This window comes from Haliotis rubra, unplaced genomic scaffold, assembly GCF_003918875.1.
Source record: "Haliotis rubra isolate DU_JTF1 unplaced genomic scaffold, ASM391887v1 Scf1479, whole genome shotgun sequence".
NCBI classification, from domain to species: Eukaryota; Metazoa; Mollusca; class Gastropoda; order Lepetellida; family Haliotidae; genus Haliotis; species Haliotis rubra.
The window spans coordinates 98,471-118,678 of NW_025765424.1; the positions used below are offsets into that span (position 1 = coordinate 98,471).

Below are 20,208 nucleotides of genomic sequence, written 5' to 3' on the forward strand. Positions count from 1 at the left end.
TGCCCGCACACACTTACGCACACGCACACGCCGGTCCGGCAAGCACATTCTCTCACAGTCACGCCCGCACGTGCGCGCACACACACACACACACACGCACACTCTCTCACACACACAACAAACAAACACACGCGCGCACACACACATATACATACGAACACGCCGGCAAGCACATTCACTCCCAGGCACGCCCGCACACGCACACAGCAAAAACACACGCGCGCACGTTCTCGCGCACACACACACACACACACACACACACACACACACACACACACACACACACACACACATGCATGCATGCATACATACATACATACATACATACATACGTACGTACACGAGGACAAGCACATTCAGTCACAGGCACGCCCGCAAGAGCGCGCACACACATACGCACGCACACACACGCGCACACACATGCGCACGAACACGGACACACGTACACACACATATACATACAAACACGCCGGCAAGCACATTCACTCCCAGACACGCCCGCACACACACGCACACAACAAACACACACGCGCGCACGTTGGCACACACATACATACATACATACATACATACATACATACATACATACATACATACATACATACATACATACATACATACGTACACGAGGACAAGCACATTCACTCAGATTCACGCCCGCACGCGCGCTCACACACACAACAAACAAACACACACGCACACACACATATACATACGAACACGCCGGCAAGCACAATCACTCACGGGCACGCCCGCACACACACGCACACAACAAAGACACACGCCCGCACGTTCGCACATACATACATACATACATACATACATACATACATACATACATACATACATACATACATACATACATACATACATACATACATACATACATACATACATACATACATACATACATACGCACACACAAGCATACATACATACATACGTACACCAGGACAAGCACATTCACTCACAGGCACGCACACACACGAACATGCACGCACGTTTGGGCTTTCCTTCAAAACCCACTGTGTCCCCCGCCATGAGGTTGCTGGAATATTGCTAAAAGAGGCGTAAAACTATACTCACTCACTCACTCACTCAACCTCTAATCTCTCCATCTTCTCTTTGTCTCTCTCCTCTTCTCACGCACCACTCCCTCTCTCGCTTCCTCTCTCACCCTCTCCTTTTCGCTCTCGTTCCCCTCCCTCGAACTCTCTGACCCTTATTTCTTTACCCTGATAAAATGATTGCCTCGCTTATACAGGTAAACTGTGTGCTGCACAAGGCTTCCAACACTATCAGAAATCGAGTTTCAAATTTTGATTCTAAACTACACATTCAGCAAGTCAAACACTGAAAAGCATCCGGAGTACTGTAAGCGTAATAATAGCCTTTTCTAACAGAGAGCAACGGAATTCAGATCGTTAACCGACAAGTCACTATGTTCAGACAGAGCTAGTACATACACACGTTAACCCAAGCAAACAATCCTCCTCCACATAAGAAAGCTTCTGTACACCTTTTCCCGGAATGAATATTCATTGTGGCTCATGAGTATTATCAGTCGGACATTATCGACATGACTGCGTGTTCAACAGAGCCCACTAACACTTGCCCTGACAACCCCGCCGGCCGCTCAACGTGGACAGCATTGCAACGTTCTGTTTAAATTTGCAATGGTAGGAAAAACCTGCGGGGTGCGAAAACCTTAGACTGACATTAAGTCCTCAAAATAAAAATGTTCTGTTATAAAACATGATCAACGATGATAAATTGATATTTAATAAAATTTAAAAAGAACAATTTTCTAATTTAGGAGCTTGAGCAATGTGGACCTGCCCAATCATTCTAGACTTCAGTTGGACGACTTTTTCTGTCTATTCTGTAGTGTCGAGGAGACAGACTACAATAATCTCTGCAACTGTCTATTGTTCAATACAAGAGGAAATTCATCTGTCTAGTGCATTTTGAGACTCTCTTGTGTCATCCTCGGTTTTATGTATTTTACAGAATTGTTGGGTTTTTTTAAGATAGTACACCTCGGAACTTCTTTGGTTTTGAACAGAATTGGAACTTTTGGAAAACATTGATTCTTAAGTGCTTTACTACCTTTCTGTAGTTAACTGATTCGTTCTCAGTAAAGTTGTCATTGGTTTCGTCTAAACTAACAATTTTCTAACACGCACCGTCTCTCATGGATAACTTACTAATCTAAAATAAAGTAATAACATCGTCATAATTATAACATCTTTCTTCAGTAACTCACTTAATCCAACATAAGTAATATCATCATCATATTCACAGTTTTCAGTAATCTTGTATAAACGTCAATGACACCCAAAATGAGCTTTTATTTGACAAGTAACAATTAATTTAATGATACTGAATAGAGGAAATATGTCAGTTTTGAACGCCATGTGTGTACAACACATGTTTATCTGAAACATGCCCACTTGCTCTATATTTCAGTACTGAAGCATAGGTTTGAAACTCAGATTGACAGAAACAACGACGGCAGGGCAACGTTTGAGGAGATGCGACGTCACCTACAGGACTACAACCCCAATGTTAGGGATGCAACCGTGGCCGACTTTATTGGCAGAAGAGATGATAACGGTAGGTCGAACTGTAGTAGAGGGACGGAGTATGTTGGTAGATAGACAGCATGAGTGTTGATTGAACAGGTGAAGGGAGTTTACTTGGATGGAGTGTTGGCTGGTGCATGTCGGGATGTCGGTGGGATGGGCCGTGGACGTGTTGGTTGAACATGACGTGGGGATTTAGGGTAGTAGGAAAGTGGGCTTGACACCACTAGAAATTGAAGGTGTTGGTTGGATACGAGGTGGGGCCCAACTGTAGACCCTTTCACAACGATCGGTTCCCGCTGAGACGAAGATTTTTAACTCACACCTAAGCTATACTACTGTTCCTAGAACATGTTGCCACGTACGCGCTTTCAGATATCAAAACGGTTCATTTGTAAAAAAAAGTACTTAATCTATGAGTCTATTCCAGTCATGGAATTTCCCACATCAACAATGGAAGGCTCCCTAGTTGAATAACGTGAATGAACACTGAAGAAGCTATCGCAATGACTGCCTTAAAGTAACTGTACTTAAGACAATGCATATACTATACTTTTGTTGAATGTGACTTTAACGATGTCACGGACCAGATAGCCAGAAGCTGGACCTTTTGCTGATACTCATGTTTAATACCTCTTGTATCGCTGTAACCTTAGCGACATACGTATTGATGTATATACTCTTGTACCTCCTATTAGCTTTTAAGTGGCTTGCAGACAAATACGTCATGGAATTACCGGTCTTGGTATTGATATATCACCTTAAGTCCTCGTGTGGATTTGTTCCAATTACCATTAGACGGGGGATCTTGTTTTCTAAGAATGATGTATATTGGCGGCATTTCAACGTTTACTTCAAGACTAACTAGTTAAAGTATCTTAAGAATGCCTTCCTTAACGTTTCCTAACGAAAGATTGTCCTTGTGGTGAAATTATACCAATGCCAGATGCTTCACAAACCACTGAGCCCGAATATATCCCGAGACACAAATGCCTACTGTTCCCCATTCTTACTCATAAAGGCTATTTTATTTGTTGACAAAAGTTTGCTTTGTCGAATCATTTGGGGACATGAAAACCTCAAAACCCGTTTGGAGGACATTTCCAAATCTGACTCATCGGTAACAAAAATGACATCTGATGCTATTCCCAAATCTGACTATAATGTTTTTTCAGATAAACTTATTGACTTGGCTTCGCATGTATTTTAGCAAGTGATTCCAACGGGGCAGGATACGCTCACTGTTTAATAGTATTCACAAACACATGCTCGTACAGGTGATTGTATTTTTAGTGTGATTAAAGAATGGGTTTTGTTCCCTTTTATTTTAAAGCACTTAATTATTGGTTTCATTTTTCAAATGTGAAAAATGAATATTTTTGGCATTCAGTGCAGGCAGTAGTGCATTAATCTAAAGCCAGAACCCGCGTGTCTTGTAAAGAGCTCGAACATGATTGCTAAGTTATATTGCTGCCTAATTTAATGGCTCAATAGCCGATCAACGTTCGTTATTAAAATCTGTTCAATTATCCCCAGCTTTATTAGATAATAGACGCATGGTAGACACGCTAAGCTCCAAACATGTTTAGAGTTGTTTTTAAACATTACGAGCGATGTGACTTTGCACTCAAATACATTTGGTCAATACAAAAATGCACAACGTTCCATGCACTTTAGGCGACTTGCACTGTGTGTGTGTGTGTGTGTGTGTGTATGTGCGTGCGTGCGTGTGTGTGTGCGTGTGTGTGTGTGTGTGCGTGTGTGTGCGTGTGTGTGTCTGTGTCTGTGTCTGTGTGAGAGTCTCTGCTTTGCTTGGCCGGTTGTACTAATACCGGTTTTATTATGACAGCCCACTGAGATACAAGTGGTATTAATGACTCCAAAGCCTTGAATACCGAGCGCCAGGCAGGGCAACAATTTCAAGCACCCTCTTTAAATGTCCTTTGGTATGAGCAACACACGACCATCTGCTCCCGGCCAGACGCTCTATCGACTACAATAGGGAGACGTACTATACGTGTCAAATGCACATAAGAAAGTTAGCATGTGATGGGTAAAACAATGAGAAACCAATTGATGATATGTTTACAACAGCAATAAAGATGTACCTACAATTTGTGCTAGTTAATTGCAGTCAGCACCTTTGCAGGAGACTTACCTTCATGAGAACACTATTTGATAGTGCGTAAATTCATACTTAACAAGTCGTTTAACCACAGAATTGACTGTTTTAGCAGAGATTCCATGCTTAAGTTTCGTCAGCTTTTATTACAAATACACCCGTTTGTTTCCCAAAATTATGACCGCGCTGTTAACACAATCTCAGGATTACCAAGACTCGGGTTCATTCAACTCTTTATAAATTAGAAAAAAATATGTTTTGAATGGAAGGTTTTTCTTTTGTGACTGGCATTAGAATTGCACCTCCTATAGACGGGCTGAGAATGTCTGGACAACTGTTGAAGTTTCTCCATCGACAATAACTATTTAAGCGCTTAAACACTGTGATGGTGTAGTACTAAAGGATTGGTTGACATCATCCATGAAGGACAGACAGAGAAGGGATATACTCTGCTATAAATAGACACTTCATCTGCACCTATTCCCAGCCATTAGCCTCTGGACATATTCTACTTCCAAACTGAAACAAGGTTTTGGCCACCATCGTCAAAGTAGGAAATCCTCATCGACAGGGATGAGTGTCGAGTTACAAAAGCAAGGGAAGTGCTTTTTAAGACTCCAACACTTTTAAAAACAAAGTACGAAACGATACGTTTACAGGAACTCATTCACGTAGCCTATTGGAGTCCATTTCAGATCGTGTTATCGATTTGTTTAGTCCTAGAGTCTGCGTGATTGGCAGCTGAGAAATGGTAAACCATCAGATCAAAGTGCATACACATTTCATCCTGTTTGATGGCTGAGCGGGGAACAGCTGGGAAGACTTGATGGGTCCGAGGTTGTATTTATGATGAAACACGCAAAACTAACCGTTCAGCATACGCCACGAATGTCTGTTAATGGTTCTGAGATTAGAATCGTGAATGGCTCATTACTGTTGAGGCGTCCTCAAACTTGAGAAACATTAGCAAGTTTTTAGCTGCGTGTTTTATTAAAGGTAAAAGTAGCACTGGCGTGGTGTTTGTCGTTTTCAGTAAACAGTTTTAACATATTGCCATCATTCCACCATTATCGAGATTCGCTGATATTTCATGACGACAGTGCCAATTTTCTGGTTATTCTTGAGATGTTCAAGATATCCAACCGTTATTTATAATATGTTTCAAATTAAGTCTTCTTTCACAAAACGATGAAATGGCCCCCCACAATGCCTTTGTCTGAATTGTATATGCAAATTATGTGAAAGATGGGTGTCATGTTACTTTTACAGCATTTTTGGCCTATACACCAACTGGAATATATTTCCGGGGATAATCAAAGATTAGGTATTCTCTTGGCGATAATATTTCAGACAACATAGCTATATTGGCGTAGGCCGTGCTTGACTGTAATGTCACTGAATACGTATCAAGATACGTAAAGTGATCTATATAAGTAGTGTTGCAGGTATATTTGTGTAAACTGATTGTAGCAATGACATTGGTATATATCTACTGCGCGAATAGATTGGCGTAAGCGTATTTAGATAGGAAACTTGGCGTATACCATTAGGGGTTAAATTGGTGTATTCTGTTTGCGGTATATGTAGTTATATTAGTGTGTACAGTGTTGGGAGCAGTTATTTTAATGTATATAATTCGGTAGCAGTTATATTGGTGTGTAGAATGTGTGGAGCTGCTATTTTAATGTGCACAATGTGGAAGCAGTGATATTGGTGTGCACAATGTGGGAAGCAGTTATATCATACAATGGATAGCGTTCTCGGCAGGATAAAGCCAACGAATATTTTCGGTATCCGCTTGGGTCATATACGGATGTCGATGCAAATTAGAGAGGTCATATGCACATTTTAGGGACTACTTTCACAGTGTAAACAAACATGGCTTTGCTTATCGGCGATCGTGTCCGGATTGACGGCCGTGGTTACGGTACCGTCAGTGCTTTGATCCAAGAAAATTCATGTATGGTTATGATAGATGGAGTGGATTACGAAGCTGAGATAGAAATTCATAGGCTTGCGAAGATACCAACACTAGTTCCCCGACCGACTGTCAGTGTTAGCGAGCATAATTTTGGGTAAGCCATAGAAATTGCTCGATTTGCAGTCAAACTGTGTTATATAATTTAATTCCTTTGATGTGAGCTCTTCTGAGTACTGACTGGTTAGGTTCTTTAATTTTGACTGTTTGATTCTTTTTCACTGCACGGGACATAAGTACCTTTGTCCTGGAGTAAGTCCATTGCCATGTGTTTGTAGTTCGTTGAATCAATTATCACTGTTGCTCCGCCTTTGTCAGCCTCTTTTATTATGATGTTCGGATCATTGGCCAAAGAGTTTAAAGAATCTCTGTTTGCTGGTTATATTAGAGTGTTTCTTGCTTGTGTTAGGAATTATTGGATAACTGTTTATTTGATCCACAAAATTATCCAAATGTTTGTTTTGTCCCTTTTTGGCGCACCAAAAACTTTTATTTCTAACTAGGGATTCCCATTTTCACACTCGAAAAAGTATTCCTCATCTCGGAGTTTTCTGCAGAATTCAGTTAAGTCTTCTTTCACTTCATTGCAGTTACTTGATTTTGGGGTAGGTGTAAATTTGAGTCCCCTATTTAATATTGTAATTTCATATTCCGTTAAAGAGCGCCTGGACAAGTTAATTATCTTTATGTCTACCGTCTTTGGTTCTTCATTTTCCCTCTTTTCTGCACATTCCAAGTGTTGGATAAAAAGGATTTTCAGTGTTGTTGTTTCTGTGGCTTTGCCTGCCATTCATTGGGGCATCTTGCCTCTAACTCTAAAGTAACTCTGACGAGTAGCAGTGCTGAGTAATAGCGCTGTGTATGGAAGGACGTTCAGTCATAATGTTTCTTCAGCCATTATAGTCTTCGAGACGCATTTGCTCTTGAAACAGGGGCAACCTAGTTGGAGGCCAAACATATGGTCATTGAACGACGTGTGTGTATTTCTCAAGTAATTTCTGGAATACTGCTAAGAGTTATGTAAATAAATGTCCCATACCTCCATTGACGTCAAAATATACATTATAGTTTCCATTCAGTTCAGTTCAATATATTGTGAACAAGAACATGAAGAAAATCGAACAAAGGGGTATTTCATTTCAGAGACTCCTTTTTAGACAAATGTATCTGTTTAAATGGTTGAGCATAATATTTGCTGATCCTTATAATGTGGAACGCAATTCCTCCTTTCATAGTGTTTAAGAACCGATTATAATATTTACCCTATTTTCGTGTTGCATTTCTTAAGAAATATCGACCTCGTGTCTCCATTCAGTGCAATCAATTACATTTCCTGGATATAAAAATTAATTATTACTTGAAACTTGTTTAGAATTTTTTCGGAAGATTGGAAAGCGTGGGAATAAAATGATATGATCAGAATGTTAATGATATTACAGCACTTCAATAATATCAATTCACGACTTTACCCGGAAGCAATAAACGTAATAAAGTCTCTTCCTCTTGAGTAGGACAAGTAGTTGACTAGACCGATGGAAGCAATATTCAGTGGAGTGCTTCTCAAGTGCAACTCGGCAAATACCGCCAACCAGTCCATCAATAGAGTTTTAACTGACAGAACCAGTCGCTTAGATAACTCCAGGATTTGATTCAATAGATTGCTAGAAGTGGTTCCTCTTGTCTGTTTGGTTATGGGTCTCTGTAGACGAGTCCGTGTTTGAGTGTCACCAACAAATCATTTGATACAAACGTGTTGGTCTTGCTGTGTTATTGTGCTGTTTTAACGGCGACAAAAGGATATCGAGACACTTGTCACCATATCCATTAACAGAACATTTCAATCTGGACAGAGTCTTGAAGCTGTGGTCATTCATCTAAATTCCCTCTCACGGCCATGTGTGAGTAGTGAAACATTCATTCGGATAGTGGTGTTCTCAGCAGCATCGGTCCAGGATGTTTCAGGAAGAATATGTAACAGTAAAACATTCCATTGAGTTACAATCAGATCAGTCTTACGGGATCTGGGCGAGTTTTACATTCCAGCTAATTATCATTGACATGGCCAATGGCGTGACATGAGCAGGCACGTATAACTTCCAGGTAAAGTAAGCTTTGTACTAACCACTCTTGAAGATCCAGGTTAGAATTGGTCTTCAGTAACCCATGCTTGTAGTACAAAGTGGGACTAACGGGATCGGGTTGGTCATGCTTGTAGTACGAAGCTCACTAACGGGATCGGTTGGTCAAGCTCGCTGACTTGGTTGATACATGTCATGGGTACCCAACTGCGTTGATCGATGCTCATGCTGTTGATCGCTGGATTGTCTGGTCCAGACTCGATTATTTACAGACCGCCGCCATATAGCTGGAAAATTGCTGGGTGTGGCCTAAAACTAAAAACTCACTCACTCACTTTATGGGACGTCATCATACACATCATCTCAGGCACGGCATTTTAAGAAGAGCATACAGTGGACGAGGAACATATGCATTTACTATTTGAGCCATGCTGAGGGAATTTCAGCAATACTTCAGGGGACATGACATCCATTATGCATATATCCGAGAAGATATATCTAGCTAATTATTCAATTTACCGATAACTGTTGTCTTGATCAATGGATGACGTCGTGCACATGCATGACGCCACGTTGCTAACAGTAGGGGCCGTTTCACAAAGCGATCTTATCACTATCTATTCGTATCTCCGATACTTGTAACGTTGACTTACAATCTTTACAATGATACAGACTATTCGGTTTGACTCAGTCAATCCAACAGAACCTTGGTCGGAACCGTCAGGAATCCATATGGGAAATAGTTTCATGGCTATCGGAGGACACATCGAAACCCGGTGTCTGTCGTGGGTCTCACGTAATTGTCAATACTTTCCTGTTTCCCTTTGTCTTCAAAGTGCATAGCTAAATGATGAAGGTTTTTACTGTAAATGATGGAGGTTCTGTCTGTAAATGATGAAGGTTTTTACTGTAAATGATGGAGGTTCTGTCTGTAAATGATGAAGGTTTTTACTGTAAATGATGGAGGTTCTGTCTGTAAATGATGAAGGTTTTTACTGTAAATGATGGAGGTTCTGTCTGTAAATGATGAAGGTTTTGACTGTAAATTTTACTGTAAATGATGGAGTGTTCTGGAGGTCTGTAAATGATGAAGGTTTTACTGTAAATGATGGAGGTTCTGTCTGTAAATGATGAAGGTTTTACTGTAAATTATGGAGGTTCTGTCTGTAAATGATGAAGGTTTTTACTGTAAATGATGGAGGTTCTGTCTGTAAATGATGAAGGTTTTTACTGTAAATGATGGAGGTTCTGTCTGTAAATGATGAAGGTTTTTACTGTAAATGATGGAGGTTCTGTCTGTAAATGATGAAGGTTTTTACTGTAAATGATGGAGGTTTGACTGTAAATGATGGAGGTTTTACTGTAAATGATGGAGGTTCTGTCTGTAAATGATGAAGGTTTTACCTGTCTGTAAATGATGGAGGTTTTGTCTGTAAATGATGGAGGTTCTGTCTGTAAACTGATGAAGGTTTTCTGTAAATGATGTAAATGATGGAGGTTCTGTCTGTAAATGATGAAGGTTTTTACTGTTTGGACTGTAAAAATGAAGGTTTTTACTGTAAATGATGGAGGTTCTGTCTGTAAATGATGAAGGTTTTTACTGTAAATGATGGAGGTTCTGTCTGTAAATGATGAAGGTTTTTACTGTAAATGATGGAGGTTCTGTCTGTAAATGATGAAGGTTTTTACTGTAAATGATGGAGGTTCTGTCTGTAAATGATGAAGGTTTTACTGTAAATTATGGAGGTTCTGTCTGTAAATGATGAAGGTTTTACTGTAAATGATGGAGGTTCTGTCTGTAAATGATGAAGGTTTTACTGTAAATGATGGAGGTTCTGTCTGTAAATGATAAATGATGAAGGTTTTACTGTAAATGTAAATGGAGGTTCTGTCTGTAAATGATGAAGGTTTTTACTGTAAATGATGGAGGTTCTGTCTGTAAATGATGAAGGTTTTTACTGTAAATGATGGAGGTTCTGTCTGTAAATGATGAAGGTTTTTACTGTAAATGATGGAGGTTCTGTCTGTAAATGATGAAGGTTTTTACTGTAAATGATGGAGGTTCTGTCTGTAAATGATGAAGGTTTTTACTGTAAATGATGGAGGTTCTGTCTGTAAAAATGGATGAAGAGGTTTTACTGTAAATGATGGAGGTTCTGTCTGTAAATGATGAAGGTTTTACTGTAAATGATGGAGGTTCTGTCTGTAAATGATGAAGGTTTTACTGTAAATGATGTAAATGATGGAGGTTCTGTCTGTAAAATGATGAAGGTTTTACTGTAAAATGATGGAGGTTCTGTCTGTAAATGATGAAGGTTTTACTGTAAATGATGGAGGTTCTGTCTGTAAATGATGAAGGTTTTACTGTAAATGATGGAGGTTCTGTCTGTAAATGATGAAGGTTTTTTACTGTCTGTAAATGATGGAGGTTCTGTCTGTAAATGATGAAGGTTTTACTGTAAATGATGGAGGTTCTGTCTGTAAATGATGAAGGTTTTACTGTAAATGATGGAGGTTCTGTCTGTAAAATGATGTAAAAGGTTTTACTGTAAATGATGGAGGTTCTGTCTGTAAATGATGGAGGTTTTAAATGACTGTAAATGATGGAGGTCTGTCTGTCTGTAAATGATGAAGGTTTTACTGTAAATGATGGAGGTTCTGTCTGTAAATGATGAAGGTTTTTACTGTAAATGATGGAGGTTCTGTCTGTAAATGATGAAGGTTTTTACTGTAAATGATGGAGGTTCTGTCTGTAAATGATGAAGGTTTTTACTGTAAATGATGGAGGTTCTGTCTGTAAATGATGAAGGTTTTTATTGTAAATGATGAAGGTTTTTACTGTAAATGATGGAGGTTCTGTCTGTAAATGATGAAGGTTTTTACTGTAAATGATGGAGGTTCTGTCTGTAAATGATGAAGGTTTTTACTGTAAATGATGGAGGGTTCTTACTGTAAATGATGGAGGTTCTGTCTGTAAATGATGGAGGTTTAAATGATGTTGATGATGGTTTTACTGTAAATGATGGTCTGGATGGAGGTTCTGTCTGTAAATGATGAAGGTTTTACTGTAAATGATGGAGGTTCTGTCTGTAAATGATGAACGGTTTTAAGGTAAATAATGGAGGTTCTGTCTGTAAATGATGAAGGAGGTATAAATCCTGTCTGTCTGTGTAAATGATGAATACTGTAAATGATGGAGGTTCTGTCTGTAAATGATGAAGGTTTTACTGTTATGGAGTTCTGTCTGTAAATGATGAAGGTTTTACTGTAAATTATGGAGGTTCTGTCTCAAATCAGTCTATAAAATGATATCGGTCTGTCTGATATATGATCAAGGTTCTTTTTCTGAATGATTAAAGTAAAATCACTGATAAAGTTCTGTCTGTAAATGATCGCCTACAAATGTTCTCCCAGTAAATAAGCAAAAACGTGTCTATGAATGATCAAAATACTAACATCATCCCTGTGCGTGAGCTTCCTACCCACTCTGCCGAATTATCCAAGCAGTGACATGACAGACATGGTGTGAAAGTGTAAATCGGATTACTTAGTGTTTGGTTTCAAACTTTGCAACATTTACCAAAGTAAGTAATGTTTTCAATACTCTCGTTGTCAAGTTATTGTAGATATATGTTCAAATAAGCTTAACTAAGACTTCAAAGGATTAGAGCTTTGTCAGATATGACGTCAAGTCGGTAAGAAACATCTTCCTGGTCATAATGTATTAAACGCTTCACGCGTTAAAGTTTGAACATGTTTACACTTTTCGTTGAACGTGATGGCTAAAGTCATCTTGGAGACATTTGAGTGACTTTATGAGTATGTACATATCTTTGAGCTTACACGTTTTTTACAACGTTAACACTTCAGTTCAAGTTATTGTTCAAGATGTTGATGAAAAGTGAGTGGCAGAAAAAACCAAATCACATTAACATCGCGGACTTACTCAACGAAAAATGCTGTTAAGTTTTACACACAGTGACAGGGCGAACACGGTGAATATTAATCGCTAAGATGAAAGCATGGTTTTTTCCAGTTTCAGACTGATGTCTGCATTGTTTATCATAAGTAATTGTTGTTCCTTGTTTTTTCGTGGTATTCTAGTGTATGCTCTTCACAAAAATATACGGAACAAAATAATTTCTGATAAAGTTATCTCAGCTTATTGAGTAGGTGTACTGTCAATACCAAATGAATTATCTTTAATCAAATTGCTGTAAATGGAGACCAGTGAAGGTCCGGGTTAGGATTGATCTTCAGTAACCCATGCTTGTCGTAGAGGCGACTAACGGGATCGGGTGGTCAGGCTCGCTGACCTTGTTGACACATGTCAATGGTTCCCAATTGCGTAGATCGATGCTCATGCTGTTGATCACTGGATTGTCTGGTCCATACTGGATTATTTACAGACTGCCGCCATATAGTTGGAATATTGTTGAGTGCGGCGTAAAACTAAACTCACTCACTCACTGTAAATGGACACTTTGACGAGTTGGAGTAGGATGTGATCTGCACCCTTTGTTTCAAAATCTTGTTTAATTGGATTGCGACTCGGAAACCCGCTGGGTTTTTCAGGGGTATGAATATTTTTCAATGAATATTGAAGTGTCGTTTGAAAATGAAATTACCAACCTTCAAAGACTCAAAAGCATCGACACATAAAAAAATATGTTTGTCTCATTTTGTTAAGTCCTATGTATGAGCTCGCCCATACGACCTAAATTCGGTCACTAATTTAGTAGATGTGTAAACTTCACCTACTCGATGTGATCAATAAATTTATGGACTTTGAACTGACCATTGTATGGTACGAAGCGCGGGAATTGGTGTGCGTTGGTTCAATTTTAGATTCACAGGGTGTGGGTTCGAATCCCGGATGGAACTCAACCCAACAAAAGTACTAGAATCTTTACTTTACTAAGAAAGTGTAATCCCAAATGTCACATATGTTACAGATTCACAGTGATTATGATCTTTCATATCACAATAAACCAGCGTCACGTCAGACTTTGTAGTACTTTATATTTACTCCCTATCAAAAGTTTAGACTCGCTAGTGTAAATGTAGCCATTTACTTATGTCAACTGTTCTAAAATAAATTTTGCAAAACGTTCCCTATTGTTTAAAGGTACTGTTTACACATGAACTGATGTATTGTAAAACACGTTTGTAAGGTTGAAAAGATTATTGTCATGAGTTCAATAAATGATTAAACTCAAGACTTTACACCAAAACGTCGCTGTTCAGATCCACGATATTTGCACATGATTTACAGCAATTTGATGCATGATCCTCGTGCAATTCATCTGCATAAGGTTTGCAGTTGGTTCCCCCAAGTTAGTGGAGAAATTCATCTTCGATGTAACCATGCATATATACATAACATATAGTGAGTGCTGTAAGTGAGTCTAAACTTTTGAAGGGTAGTATATAATATATATAACTGAGTTATGTTCCAGGGGCGTTAGACTCATTTCAGGTATTCATCACTGATGAATTTTACGTATCACTGAAATTACTGAATGTTGACAGCGGCGACTCGCTCATTCACTTTCCTCGGACGTTCCTCTCACGTGATGTGCCGTGATACAACTGAAATATGGCGAAAGCAACGTTATACCCAACTTATTCATTTTAACTGAGGCTTTGCTACCACATATGCCGTGATATAATTGAAATATGTTGAAATATATATATCATTCACTTATTTATTCAAATGAGCATTGATCCCACTTTATATGCTGTGATGTAACTGAAATGTCGAAATCGACGTTATTCATTCGTTCGTTCAACTGAGGGTTTGCCCCTACTCGGCATGCCATGTTATAGCTGGAATATAGTGAAAGCAGCGTTTTATTATAAACCCATGTAGACTTAGGATAGTAGTACACGGGTGCAATACGGATGACGTGGTCAAATACCCTATTGCACCCCAGGTTCCGTACTGAACCCTACTTTCTACTTTCTCCAAAGCTCGGCACAGATCGATTTGAAAGTCAAATAGCTTGTTCGTTCCTTCATACAAGTCTGTATGTATTAAAATGTGAATGGATTTCATTAGAATGGTTTCATTGTTTTGCCTATGGTAGGTTGTGAAAGGGGGACTTGATTCATGACGTCATGCGGAGGAATGTATGATTTAGGTCGGTTGCGTGAGCCGCCCACGCGCGGAGTGATACCTAATGTCAAACTAACCTGAATACGGAAGTAACGAGAGGCGTGAAAATATGTATCGATACGCTATGATTTGTTTTATTGGGTAACAGACTAATGCAAGATAAGACGGTATATAATAAATATAGAACGTCATACTGGTGCATTTGGATGTTTTGTATTTAACTCGAAGATGTCATAGGGGCAGTTTTTCTGCTCTCATGACATCTTCTCGTTCAATGCTAAACATCCAAATGCACTAGTATGACGTTCTAGATATATACCCAATTCACTCACTCACTCACTCATTCAATTGGGGCATTCCTCCCACGTCATATAACTGAAATGTCGACTAAACAGCCAACTCACCCACTTACTCATTTATTCAACTAATGGCGGCGTTGCCGGTGTTGAATGTAACAACTGCTACTTCTTCTCCAGGTGACGGCATCATCGACTTCGTGCCTGAGTACGTGAAGAACGTCATCACGCCGGACTACTCCGAGGAGAACGCGAAAGAGTGGTTCAACCTGGACAACACAAACGGGGACGACTTCGTCACTCGTGATGAACTCATGACAATCGCCCGTCACATAGGCACCCCCGAGGAGCAGGCCGATGCCCAGGTGTCCGGGTACTACCTCAGCAACGACAAGAATGGAGACGACAAGCTAGACTGGGACGGTGAGAATCTGTCATTACTGTCATAAACACGTTGCAATTTTCTTCTGGAAACCCCCAGGTCCAGAAACTCTCCGCACTGTAATCAGATTACTGATTACAAGATACTGCATAATTATGGGATTTTTTTCTATTTTTGACGAGTTCCATGTCTAGATATACATATATAATATGATGGTCAGCTTTTATTGAGAAAATATCTTAAAACGTCAAGACTGACTGACTGACTGAGTATGGTTCTACGCCGCTTTTAGAAATATTCCAGCAATATCACACCAGAAATGGGTTTCACACATTGTACCAAATTTGAACCCGGGCCTTCGGCGTGACCAGCGAACGCTTTAACCACAAGACTACCCCATCGCCATTAAAACGTCAAGAACTATTTCTATTTGCGTAGTTATCCTTGCTTTATATAGGTTGTACGGCTCCGCGTTCTGTCACGGAAGCCCTTCGTAGACATGGTAGAGTGTAAGTCCTTTTTGTCATGATCCTCACAGTCGTTGTAGTATTGCTGCAATATAGATAAGCGGCGTAACTCACTCACTCACTCCTGTGTCAAACAACTCGTCAATAGTGTATTTCTAACGTTATGTTCTCTCTCCTTTTCAGAGTACAAGGTCATCTATGGGCAGTGATGACGTGAAGGAAGTGGCGTCACACAACATGTCCGTGTGGTGTTAGAACGCTACCTCGATATAGCCACGCCGTCAGTAGTGGTGCCGTGTCCTTGTCAACCGTTGTCATGGAAACCGTCTCCTGACTGTGGCCCTACCAGTACTGTACTAGATTCAACCGAAACAAGTTATAAGACAAAGCACATTCCAATGACAAATTATCTCCCTTAGGTCCTTGACATTATGTTATCTTCTACCTCTGATCGCAGTCCTCTGGTTGTGATGGTTGATTGATTTATTATTATTTTCATTATTATTATTATCATCATTATTATTATATACGTTATTTGTTTTATCTTAGTTGTTTTCAATGGCGTTTCTCCGGCCTGTTTCTTCATGAACACTTTACAACGCCTGTATTCTCTTTGTAAGCATTTGTTGTTTTGTCATATTTGATATGTGCACGCAAACTTCAAATAAAGCCGAAGACTTGATGGATTTTGTTTGTTTGTTTTTACGTCCCAGTCAGCAATATTCCAGCTATATGGCGGCCGGCCGTAAATAATCGAGTCTGGACCAGACAATCCAGTGATCAACAGCATGAGCATCGATCTGCGCAATTGGGAACCGATGACATTTGCCAACCAAGTCAGCAAGCCTGACAACCCGATCCCCTTAGTCGCCTCTTACGTGGGATTTGCTTGTGATCGGATTGGGAGGGTACGGCTGAAGGATTTTAGGGGTGGTCGGGAAAGAAGGGTACAAGAGTTATACTTCTCAGCATCCTGTAGTGATGATCATGACAGCGTTAGCACTCAAAACTTAATGTCTAGGCATGACTATTTTGGAATAAAAGAAAACCAAGCCAGAGCAACGGGACAATTAACAATCCAGGTGAGAAGTTTAGAACAAGTTTCGTTTAGAAGGGTGTCTCACACAGCAGGCAAACAATTGATTCCAGATTCATCAGAGTGCTTGTCACATCTCGAGTGAGTGAGTGAGTTTGGTTTTACGCCGCTTTGAGCAATATTCCAGCAATATCACGGCGGGGGACACCAGAAATGGGCTTCACACATTGTACCCATGTGGGGAATCGACTTGACAGCACCCCAACGGACATACAGAACCAAAGGCGACGGCAACTGTTACTTCCGCTGCATCAGTTACAGCCTGACAGGATCCGAAGACAGTCACAGCACTATCCGAGATCGAGTGGTTCAGCATATGAACAATGACATTAATGATGAACTAAAACATTTCCTGAACCAACATGTCAATGAGTACTTCACTAATTCGGGAATTTCCCGAGATGGTGTGGGCATCAGAAGTTATGTCAACAGCCAGTCTGTTAAAATGTGACATTTATATTTACAGTGCAGTTGGTCAGTCAATGCAATGGCTGAAGTACCCTGCCAGCTTCAGCTTGAAAACTCACACTGATTATGCTTTGTATCTGGAAAATGTATCGGACCATTTCAATGTTGCAACCAGTGTTTAATTGTGTGAGAAGTACAATAAAATTATAGCAGTATCCTTAATCACTTGTTTTCTGTAGGGGTATAATCTGGGCTAGGGGGTATACTATGGCCTAGTTCAGAATATACCCCGGGGTATAAACTAGGCCAGCCCAGATTATACCTGGGGTATAGTCTGGGCTAGCCCAGTTTAACCCCGGGTATAGTCTGGGACAGGGGTATACTCTGGCCTGTTACACCGGGTCTTCGGCGTAACGGCCGAACGCTTTAACCACTAGCCTATTCCACCGCCCCATCACATCCCGAGACTGAAAGCACTCACCTTTAGGGGCGGTTGGGAAGCCATGTGGTTAAAGCTTTCGCTCGTCACGTCGAAGGCCCGAGTTCGATTCCCCACACGGGTACAATGTGTGAAGCCCATTTCTGGTGTTCCCCGCCGTGATATTGCTGGAATATTGCTCAAAGCGGCGTAAAACCCAACTCGCTCACTCACTCGAGATGTGACAGGCACTCTAAAAGCGGCGTAAAACCACACTCACTCACTCACCTTGTTGATCCCTTTCCAGGACAAGCGGACACAAAGCTTTGACTAGCTGCAACTCTACCATGGAAGAGGTGTGTTGAAGTGAAACGGCGTTTATCATCGCGTTACATCTTATTGCACTCGATTATGGACGTGTGCGTATGCGTGTGCGCGTTGTGCGTGCGTACGTGTCTGTGCGTTTCCAAGAAATACCTCCGAATAACATATGTGATGATTTCCCACCTGCCAACATCGGTACAGATTATTGCACTGAATTATGGAGGCGCGTCTGCGTGCGTGCGAGCGTGCGTGCGAGCGTGCGTGCGTGCGTGCGTGCGTGCTACCTGTCCCGATTAATGCCGGTTATATAGGGCTAACCAACTGATATAAAATGTCGTTTGACATGAGAATTCTACTCAGGCACAACATACGGCCGACTGGTACATGGTTTATTATCTTATGCCTAGAGGGGCGGTGGGGTAGCCTTTTGGTTAAAACGTTCGCTCGTCACGCCGAAGACCCGGGTTCGATTCCCCATACGGGTACATGCGTGAAGCCCATTTCTGGTGTCATCACCGTGATTTTGATGGAATATTGCAAACAGCGACGTGAAACCATACTCGCTCACTCACTCACTCATTCACTCTTATGTCGAGAGCCAGGCAATAAAACAATGAGTACCCTCCTTTAACGCAGTTTGATATCACACGACTACCAAGGGATCTGCAAGAGCACGAGGTCCTTGTAGAGGAGGCAAGACCAGGGCCTTTTCAGGGCCCACGGGAATCATCGTATGAATGTGTTCAAATGGTTGACATCCAGTTGTATTTCCTTTATTACAAAGGCGGTGAGGGAATCCAGTACATGGGTACAATGCTCGATCGCTGTAACCACTCGGCTACCCCACCGCCCCCGACAGTTACGACTAAAACTGCAATGTTTGAAAAAGATTAACATAACTACTTAGTTTTGTTATCATGTGGTTACAACTCGGGAACGTATTGGTAGTCATATGACCACGACCGTTATATTTAGCAGTGATGCAGCTCAAAGTTGGTCAGTAGGGCCTGTAAGTCTCGCTAGGCGCTTCTTCCGCTACTTTCGATATGAGAGACGGGGGGCCCAGCTTACTTCCGGGACCTGATTTCCGGTGACAAGCCTATATTCAAGAACCAGTTCTTTTCCAAATTGCGCGACCACCAAATATGACTTTACTAGACCGGACCGTTGGCTAATTTGGGGATGGTTAGATCGGAACTTTGTTATTCCTGCGAGGATTGTCGGTTCCTTACTGTCAACTGACAACCATGAGACATTCAAAAAGGTATGTAACGTTGTTTGTCACCGAAAGTACTAAGGTCTCGCGAAGTGCCGTGACCTACTTACGGGCCCTATAGCGCAAGGGCATTTAGGGACTTTTTCATCTTTGAGTTCGCGCTGGTAAAAAAAAAATACGCATCATAAAAAGACAACAAAACCAAAACCAAAAATACCCAAACACCACACATCCAAAACAAAAAACAAAAAGGCATCCAATAGCAGTCCCACAAATCTTCTAAAAAAATTAAACCCCGACCTGTGCATGGCGGCATTAAAACCAGGAAGTGCTGCGCTTTTTAAAATAGTACTTAAAAGATTAATCTTCTTTCGACATGAATTATGTCAGCACAAATTATTTCCAAGCTGTAATCAATAAAAGTAATATCCTGACATTTCACAACACCCACAGATTGTTTCTGACATTCTGCGAACGAATGACGAGAGAGAGGATTTTATCATAAGCAAGGAAATGTGGACGACATTAAGACGTCATAAGTGCCGTCCGTTGTAAACGTATTAACCATTGAGCTAGTTAAGCCAACTTTTAGATATTGACACACGATACAGTAGAAAATCAGAACAGTTATCGTGTGCGTTTTGCTCAATAAATAGAATTTAGTAATGGCATTTGTCAAGCAATAATTATCGAGTTGTGTTAGTTATCCCTCGACTGTAT

At 40.6% G+C, this 20,208-nt stretch overlaps 1 protein-coding gene across 2 annotated transcripts in view; it reads left to right on the plus strand.

Moving 5' to 3' along the window:
- The window catches only part of LOC124269810 (calmodulin-like protein 7), a 104,026-nt gene extending 87,318 nt beyond the window's left edge, over nucleotides 1-16,708 (plus strand). For both annotated transcript variants that reach the window (XM_046704847.1, XM_046704848.1), the window contains 3 exons: nucleotides 2,470-2,616; nucleotides 15,358-15,600; nucleotides 16,210-16,708. In XM_046704847.1, the coding sequence (XP_046560803.1) occupies nucleotides 2,470-2,616; nucleotides 15,358-15,600; nucleotides 16,210-16,235 (416 nt within the window). In that variant the 3' untranslated portion in view covers nucleotides 16,236-16,708. The remainder of the gene's footprint in view (nucleotides 1-2,469; nucleotides 2,617-15,357; nucleotides 15,601-16,209) is intronic.
- Nucleotides 16,709-20,208: the final 3,500 nt, after the last annotated feature.